Source organism: Halyomorpha halys, unplaced genomic scaffold (assembly GCF_000696795.3).
Source record: "Halyomorpha halys isolate HHAL.00 unplaced genomic scaffold, Hhal_1.1 Scaffold152.1, whole genome shotgun sequence".
Lineage (NCBI taxonomy): Eukaryota > Metazoa > Arthropoda > Insecta > Hemiptera > Pentatomidae > Halyomorpha > Halyomorpha halys.
The window spans coordinates 550752-560846 of NW_027109315.1; the positions used below are offsets into that span (position 1 = coordinate 550752).

The 10095-nt window shown below is 33.0% G+C and overlaps 2 protein-coding genes across 2 annotated transcripts in view; one reads left to right on the forward strand and one right to left on the reverse strand.

Moving 5' to 3' along the window:
* b6 overlaps positions 1-9552 on the forward strand; it is a 51772-nt gene extending 42220 nt beyond the window's left edge. The window contains exons 2-6 of the mRNA XM_067047513.1: positions 5046-5172; positions 7718-7823; positions 7967-8181; positions 8478-8706; positions 8796-9552. Coding sequence (XP_066903614.1) covers positions 5046-5172; positions 7718-7823; positions 7967-8181; positions 8478-8706; positions 8796-9424 — 1306 coding nt within the window. The 3' untranslated portion in view covers positions 9425-9552. The remainder of the gene's footprint in view (positions 1-5045; positions 5173-7717; positions 7824-7966; positions 8182-8477; positions 8707-8795) is intronic.
* The window catches only part of LOC106678649 (coiled-coil domain-containing protein CG32809), a gene marked incomplete in the record, with an annotated part of 525778 nt that overhangs the window by 158158 nt on the left and 357525 nt on the right, over positions 1-10095 (reverse strand).

Sequence of the window (10095 nt, forward strand, 5' to 3'; positions counted from 1 at the left end):
GTAAAAGAGCGTCAAAAATTAAAGTTTCATTAATAGGCCAAAATTGTCAAACATTATACAATAAAACACTTCCATAACTATAACAAGAAGAATAATTCTTAATTTTTAGAAGCTTGTAATTTTTTTATATAACTCAAAGATAAATCTCTAACAACCATTGATAAAGAAGGTTCTCAGGAAAACCATTAACTATTTATATTTATATATATATAAAATCACAATACATACCAATCTTGGTTTATGAAAATCTTTAGTTTTAATTTTTCAGATTGATTTCTATGAATTTGAATTTGTACATTTCTTGTTGTTACTTTAAGCCGCAGATTGACAACCATCGATACCTAAACTGACAGACGTTTGAGATCAGAACAAAATCGGTTACATAAATAATCATGATTTAGTTAAGATTTAGGGGGGAAAAAAATCGTTGATGAAATTTATCTTGCCAAACCTATAAGAATTGATAGGTACAAAGACAGAAATGAAAATCAAGGTCGAACGAATCGACAGTACGCAAAAGGAGCCAGCAAACAGGCACATCCGTTTTCCTTCATGTTTAAAATAACCGGTTCCGCACTTTCACTAAAAACCTGTATCATTGGTAACCTTTAACTCTCATATTTCCTTTAATTAATAGAAAATAAGTCATGAACCTGTTTATGTTCGAAAAAATGAAAGTATAAGAACCATAATTAGAACAATATAATAGCGTGTCGCACCGGTGGTGGACAAACCGTGGTTGAGATATATCAATGGAAGAAAATATCAGAATACCATGGATTATACCTCAAGAAATATTATGTGTAAATTAAAGCTTTAAAATGACGATTAACAAGCTTAGATCATTTACACAGACACTGTTAGATATCTGGAAGAAGTGTGGTCTGTTATACCAGAGAGTCTATCAATAACGAAACTTCGATAGGATCATGCTCATGCGACAATCCAAGATACAAGGATCAACATTTAAAAACCTTCATCATTGAGACTAAAACTTAACCATTAGTATTAACATCAATTAATCATTTTACAAAAATAATTCCAATTGGGTACTTAAATCCCTGGTTTTAAATAGTGGCAAATCTGATAAAAAAGTTTTTTTTTATTGTTTTTTTAACGTATTCTATAGATTTTATCGTAAATAGTGGTTACTTTGAGACGACCATACTAGGTTTAGGACAGTCTGTAGGGGAAGATCGGAAAGAAAGAAACCCAAGACTAGGATAATAGCTTTGGACTACGTTCAGTTAAAAAATAAATTATAACTTTTCAGTTTATGAGATAAACAACAATTAAGCAAAGCAGTGACATCATAAAACAGTACCGGACCACCTCTTAATGATATTTTGATGTATGAAACCAAACTTGGGAATTATTCTATAAAGTAACCATAAATTTCGTTATATTTCGTAAAATTCCATTACTAACAGAAACAGTAGAAATGAATACACACTTCCTCACCTCGGGTCTCTTATAAACCAATAATGTTCGTAAAGGAAATAGACCAAGGTTGCAATTGCGCGTTATGGTAAGGTCAGAGGAGTTAATTGTTGAAACATCTTCATATTTCACTTCATTTTTTCCAACTGACCTTCAAAGTTCACGGTAAAGAAACGATACTTAGAGGTCAACTGAACTATAATTAAAACGACTTTAAAAAAATGTCGACAATGATAACAGATGGTAAGTCGTGCAATATCAAGGTTTTCCAAGCTTTCAAGCGAACAATCGCGATTGATTGATTACCTCAGGGATTGTCTTCTTTCTTGGAATGATTGCATGTTATTCCATTAAGAAGGAGACGTAAACGTTACTGCAAGTCACTACCAATGTAATAATGGGGGTACAAAATTTTATCCAAATGTTAAACAAAACTAAATCCGAAAAATTGGAATTCCCGACATAGAAAAACATCCCAGTACATCAACACTTCATCTGGATATTTTAATCTCGACTCGTGAGTATGGTTTATAATTTGTAAATTTACTGTTATACTTTGGTGTAACTCAAACTGACCAATTATACAAACACGCAAATAAGCGAATAACCAACTTCCAAGTCTTTTCTGCTCAAGTCAGTAGCTCCTTTCCTTTATGTTTTCTTCTGAAATTCCTTCCAACTAAAAATCCTCTTCTTTTTGTAATATCGCAGGATTGTTAGTTAAGTGTTTATATTTTTGACTTTCAGTATTAGTATATAGTTTGTTACAACATGAATTCGTCAATCATCAAATTCGCAGGAAAATGGAAGGTTAAGGATAGGAACAGGAAAAATGTACTATGCAAGCGCCAAAAAGTTTGATGATATACCTAAAACTCTAGAATAAACCAATAACCTTTTCGAGTAATACTAGTAGTTTATATACGTAATAGTTCTTCATCCGATCATTTTTATACTTTTCAGGTTTTGTCTGGTGAATTTGCGATCAATTAACAAATTTAAATTTGAAATCCAAATTCTCAGAGCTGAATCCGGATTATAGATTAGAATAATAATAATTTCGAACGAAAAACACAGCTTATATGACATAAATTTGCTGTATTATTATGATAATAATTGAAATTGGAAAAAAATAAACCGATCTACTTTGAATAAATTATTTTATAAAGTAGGTTAAAAGTTACTAAGTTTTATGAGCCAACTATATTATATGGTCAGGAATTCTGAAAACGGGACATATTATCTTCCACCTTTCGGACAAAGATGAAGTAACATCCTCGTTACAATATCACGAAGGGCACATGTCCAACTTCCTCTAGAGCAACTGTTAAACTGTAAGTTGAATAGAAATACTTAACACAATTTCCTAGGACACGAACGGACTGCGTGACACAATACACCGCAGACCGACGGGCTGCCTAACTCTCCGTGACATGTCTTTCCGCGCCTGGGAAATCCCTCATAACGATACACGATGGAAAGATTATGAGCGGAGGACTGAATGGGTTACGCAAACCCTTTATCCAAACTATGACAAGCAGTCGGGCCCGACCCTCAGGAAGGAGACTGTACAGACGCGTGAATCTATCCCAACACCTAACCAGAAACTCATCTAATTCAATGACTTCACAAAGATTAGCAACGCTCTGTGACAAAAGTCTGGAACGAAAGTCACTTCTAATTATAATGGATGAACAATGGCCAACGCATAAGGGGAAATATAAAAGGTTCCGGACAGCCTTTGTATTTCCATATGGCCTATTTTGCAAATGAGAAGTCTCTGAAGAATTAGTTGCTTTTCACTTTGGCGAATTTGTAAAAGAAACGCGGAATCCACAAGTCACCTAAGCCAAAAACCATACAAAATAATTTAATTATTTTAAAATTAAATAAGCTAGGACGTAGTTATTATTTTTTCAATTTGTACAAAAATATTAACACTAACCAATTTATTCAAAAAAGCGAATTTGGTGAACTAAATTTAACAAAAAATATTAAATTTTTATAAGTGGAACTATCTGAGATAATGAAAAAAAAAATTAATAATTTACTTGAAATAGCTCTCGGTATTTGGGAGAGTGGTCATTATCAATATAGTTGCTAACAATCAAACAATTATCTCCAGAGAGGAAGAATTTAGAAACCATGGCGTATAATAGCTTTTAGATATTATTTCAGATTGCTTTAATGATTGAGGATTACAGAGATAGTGATCAGTATGAAGCCTAGTCTTTGGATACCTTCATAATTTATATACCACAAATTCATAGCGGAAATTGTTCGTTATTTAATTTCGATTTTAATCGTGAGAGAAGAAAAAGTATTTATATTTTTAACGAAACAATGGTTGACGGTCCATTTCTACAACTAAAAGATTTCTATATTAATGTTTGTGTAAATAAATTATTGCGTAACTTGGCTCATATTAGTACAGCTCATACACACATCAGTTCATACTACTAATACACAGCTCCTCTTTTAAAGAAAGTTTTGAACATTTCGACATGAAAAATGTACGTTTTAGTTGATTCTGGTGGTTAAGCCAACCTCGTAATATCTTCTAATTGTTCTCAAACTCATCATAAGTTGATTATCCCTGGCCGATCAAGGACTTATTCTTACTCATAGATGAATTATCTGCCCCATCTCCGTAACAACCTATTCTTAAGAGGGATTTAAACATGAACCAGTGGAATTGAATTCTCAAAAGATTTTATTCTATGCGGTAGTTCGATTTTAAGGAACGTTTTTGCACTAATCGTCAAAAGTCGTTAAAAATTAGTTTGAGGTATTTACGTCTTCAGAACGCATCGTGTCGGAAAAATAACGATATTAATTAGTTTAGCAGTTCTTTTATGAGAGGAGATAACAAAGTCGACTTTACCATAAAAAAAAAAAAAAAAAAAAAAAAAAAAAAAAAAAAAAAAAAAAAAAAAACTACATTCAAGATAACTAATAATCAACTTAAATTTTCAAAACTCTCTCTCAAAAAAAAATAAAATAAAATAAGAGTGAGGGGGCAGTTTGAACTACCCAGGTAGTGTTATTTTGGAATGAATTATTAGGAATGTAGGAAGGGGTAGGAAAACTGGGCAACTTGCATGATTTTTTATTCTTGAGCTATTTTTTTTAAATTCAAGAATTACTATAAATAATAATAATTACGCAATTATAAGAGAATGGAACAAAAATAAAATGAACACATTCTCACTGGTCCTCTGTTCATCCTTAACATGTTTACGAACTATTTGAAATTCTTAACCAACCGTATATAACCATAAAATACTCCAATAATGTATGCACCTTTAAAAAAAAAGCACTAAGAGGATATGATGCAAAATTTGAAGACAGAGGGAGCAAGCGAATGCTATTACATAACTAACAGGAGAGGGCCCAGGCATAACGAAGCCGCAAGCAATTTATTTCGAAAAGAAAACAGGTCTACGCTAGTTGGAGCAAATGGACCGTGAAAGACGGATCTATGCAGCCAATTCTAGGGTTCGAGATTATAATCGTTTATGCTCTCACCTTTATTTATCAATATAATTAATGACAATAAGAAAGTAAATGTATCTGGTTCAAACCTAGCATTCATTGTGTTGCAGAGTTCATTACGGGCGATGCGATTGGAGACCCCTGGACGGAGGGAGGTCGACGCGAGTGCTGTCCGGAGCCGGCAACCACCGCTGCGACCTCTACAAGGTGGTCATGCAACAGGATAACTACTACCAGGTAAGTTGTCTTAGAATATTACTATAAATATTAGCAGATAAGTTTTAATCATGGAAAAAATTAGCAATGCGATAGGCATGACGTATCTCATAACAAAAGTTATCATCTAAGCCAAGTAACGAAGTAGAGGACAAATAATCAACATCTTACCAAGTCCTGTTATGACCACTGGTACTGGTACTGGTATTTGGTTGGGGCAACAAGTACGGCAAGTGGGCCTAGTGGTACTTTTTACCAACCTCTGACGGCTACCTGAGTTGCCGCCGCTTCATTCTTCATGGAAGATTCGTTCTTCTGGACCGCCGAAAAACGAATATTAACTACCCCAAGTGGGAATCGAACCCACAACGTTCCGAACCGAGCGCAATGGGACCTGCACCCCAATACGCACGGTCGTCACGTCCCTACTATGACCACTAAATGCGAGTAGATTACCATAGTGTTCAAGACTCGATATCCTCTTTTAAATCTAGATTTTTGAGAACAGCGAAACCAAACTAGGTAGGTCTGTGGTAGTTATGTTGAATTGAAGTTTCTTTTAGCAGTGAAGTCGACTTAGTAAATAGATTTTCGGGTTTTTCTCCATTGCGCTTAGCCGGACTCTCGAATTATCAATGGAAAGAGATGATTCTGGCAGGATTCTCATAGAAAATCTAATCTCAAATATTACGATCTGACGGATCCTGGAGGCGACATTACCAAAAACTGCAATGTTTTAAGGTTGTTGACGATTTGCGAGAAAATCAAACAAATACAAAGAACAAAATCATTCGGGATTTCAATTTAATTTTCACTCAATAATAATAGAGCCATTTATTTATTGAAATTGTCAAAACCTGTAAAAAAAACTTTGTGATTTTTGACGACTTACGCCTTCAGAACTTCAATATAAAATCGTTTTAAAACAAAATGATATAAGTGGAACGTAAGAAAATTTTGAATACCACACAGCGATAATTCGATTTTAAAAAATACATATTAATTATTGAAAGCATTAAGGCCTGTGCTTCTAGGATATCTAAAAAAAGATTATAACACTTACCTAATGTTGGAAAAAAGAAAAATTAACTTTCCAATTGGAATATCAAATCGTTATACAAATTCAACATATTGTTGGCAAAACGGAATGCTAGTTTAAAATAGAACTGAGAACAATGAAAAACTGAAAACACTAGTACTGAATAAACATGAGTTCAAACTAATTCAATACCAACCCAAACCACTTATATACTAATATATACCATTTACTCAGGGCAGTGCCATGGTATGAGCTTGGTTCAAGAGACAATTAAATATCAAGCATTTAAAACACAGACTTGAGATAAAAGAATTGTAATATTATCTTTTTACCATCACTCCACTTGAAAATGAAGAACTAGCGATTTCAATTATCATTAACTAATAAATTTTCAGCTATATATTAAATCATTTTTTAATATTTTAATACATAAAAACAAGGAAAAAGAACACTCCATATCACCTCAAAAGACTAGATATTTTGTTCAAAGGCTTCTTTAACCCCATTCCTATACATAGGGATCCTGAGTTGGCTTTACCTTGTACATATCCTCAGGCCTTCTAGAGAACCTTCTTTTTCAATCCTTAGCAATTAGCTACTTGGTCAAGTGCTCAATTACTAACTTCCTCAAAAAAAAAAGAAAAAAAAGTAGTACATTTGTTTCCATATGAGAGGTGGCTCAATGAAATACTGATATATCCATAAATATCAGGCATTAAATGGATTTCATAATATAAGTTTTAAACAAACTTCAATTAGGCATTTAATCAGGCAAACCAGTTTAAAAATAGAACCTTGGAGAATAATATGGTGATGTTGAGATGAAATGTATTCAATGACTGTTTATACATCTATCCAAAATGATGTTTTTTAAGTCTTTCTCTTCTTCAAACCCCATGACAAAAAAAGGAAGAATTCATTATTTTTTTTATCTCATGGATAGTTTTCAAAATCGGTTTGTAGTTTTTGGATAGGTTATCAAAACAAACATATCCATGTAAAACCAATAACCTATATAAAATCACAGATTGACTACCAATATGTCCACCCAAGAAGCTCATGTCTTTTGTTGATTAAAATATTAAAACTATGACTGAATCCACAAAGATTCTTATCTTAGATAACAAATAAAAACCTTTAATAAACTGGCGGTTAAGAAGTGATACATCCTAACTCATATCATTAGAAACAGAGAAAATGAAAAACATTATTGTATTTCGTTAATCCTTCTTAGAGTCATTAGAAAATATACTTGCATAATTTTAAGAGTTTTAAAACAGTTTTCGTCCATAATGTATTTATTTTGTACAGTAGTCGTAAGGTAGATAATGTAGAATAATCAATTCTTCAGCATCAAAAAATGAAAAGTGAAAAAAGCATAATGGTTTTATACTATTTAAAAAAAAACTTATAATTATTAAGTTTTTTTAAAAATAATTCAAAACCATTTTTTAATCACAAATAAACAATAAACATCTTTACTTGTGTAAATTACTGACTAGTAAATTTCGGTTACTTTTGTTTCAGTATGTTCAGTACAAAGCACATCTACCTGACATGAAAGAATTCACCATCTGTCATTGGCACAAATTTTATAATCACTCAACAGACCACCCTATATTTTCTTATGGATGTAAGTATTTCATTTATACAATTCACTAAATTGAATAAATTAATCACCAAATATTAAATCTTTAAGTTATCATTTATTTAAAAGATACCTACACTGTCATAGTGAAGCAGGTTTACATTAAATAAATTAATATCTATTTACAGTAAAAGATCAACCTAGAGAGGTAGTAGTTTGGGTAGCTAATGACGAGCGTTCCAGTTATTACCAATTGGCAATTGGTGGACATACTATTTATAGGGTCAATTATCCAGTGAGGTTACACAAATGGTATCATGCTTGCCAAAGCTGGAACGCAAGGACTGGAGAATGGCAACTATGGGTTAACTCAGAACGAGTGTCAAGGGGGTTCTACAACTTGGTGAGTGTTTATTTAGTACTTGACATATGCCATTAAGTTTCAACAAGTTTAGAATTGGGGCAAACATTTGCCTCTCAATTCAAACAGTAAATTTGATTTAGCATAGCAGTTCAGTTCACTCTAATAGACTAATTGTTTTGGTTTTTTTAAGAAATAATTTTTTTATCCTCACTCATTCTATTATTTAAAATTCATTATCATATTTAAAGAAGGAATAGTTAACTATAATCTGCGAATAACTATTTTTTGGTTAGTTATTGTGAAAAATGTTAATTGGATTCATTAAAATATTTCAGCTAGTCGGCAAAACAATCAAAGGAGGTGGAATAGCCATATCAGGACAGACTCAATCTAAATATGGAGGAGGCTTTGGACTGGATAGCAGTGGCACTGGAAAGGAATCTACAGGATTTTATGGTGAAATCACTCTAGTACAACTATACAAAGCAGCACTCACTGCCGGCAAAGCTTACAATACCCATAAACACCATCATGCTCACAAATTCACTCATGAGGATAGGCAGAGTAAATATTGAATAAATATATACATTAAACTTATACAACAATATAAATTAATACTAAGTAAGCTAACTAATTTTATTTTCTGTCAACAGCATTACTAGACGCTTCCCAAATGATGTATCCTGTCCCCTCACCACCATCAGTACCAGAAGATGGTACTGAGTACCCATTCCTCCGTGGAATGCAGTTAGTACCTCGCCTTCCAGTTGAAGAGCTGAATGTAGTTCGTCAACAACAAGAACTCCAGAAACAAGATCTCCAACAACAGCAAATGCTACAGCAACAACAACAGTTGCCCGTATTGGATCTAACAAGAGATTTCATTCCTTATAGTTCTCAGACCATCCGTCTTTTCAAGAGAGAAAATAAGAATGCCACTATTGAAAAAACACAAAAGAAAAGGACAGTTTTTGATTTTGGTGTATTTCCTGGAATAGATCTTACAGGTTTGTACCATGGAGAGGGTTTCCCACTTGGTACAGGAATCATCGGACCAGTAGAAGATCCATCATCTAATTCACAGGAGGATAGCGAGGAAAACCTTCCGAGGAAGTGGTCAGAGCCAGCAGAATGGGAAGTAATGGCAATTATGAACCTTTGTTCAGGCTGTGGAGAGGATCCTTTCAGGAAAGCAAATGTTCTTTCATGGCGTGAAACCAGTAAAAAACTTTACGCTGGTGCCCTATACATCCAAGCCATTCAAGAGTGCCATCATTTTTAGTGAGTGACTGTATCGTAATTTACCCCCAAAGACCTTACCTAATTATTTATGAAAGTTCCACATCTTAGCTTTAAGTAATTTGTTAATTGTTTAATATTTTTTTAATAAAGTAATTTAAAAAAACAAAATCTTGACTTGAAACAACCTAATCCTCCAAAACAATTTAAGATGGTAATCAACATTAGGGGTATTCATGATCTTTGGTTTAACATGTTAAAGCGTGTTAAATGGAAAAACCCATGTTAAATCGAAAAAAATTGCCTTCTTTTACCGTGGTAAAACAAAATAACATTTAACATGGCTGAGAGTCTGATACTTGGTCTGTTAAATGGAGAATGATGTGACACAATAGACCAGTTGAGATCGCCGCCATTTTTGTTGTGACAGCTCAGTTCTTTCGTGTGTTAGAACACCTATTCCTTCATTTATTGAATAACCAAACCTCCACATCTTTGTAATCAAATAAATAGGCAGGTATTGATTAACATTATAAACAGTAGTAAAGGATACCTTTACTTTGTAGTCATTTTCTCTTTTAAAATTCTTAAAAATGCCGGCTATACCAATGTAAAATTCCAATATACCAATGTAATTTCATTCTACTATCTGAAAATTTGTAAACGCTCGCCAGATAAAAATCTCACTATATGAACCATGTAATTATTCTTAGG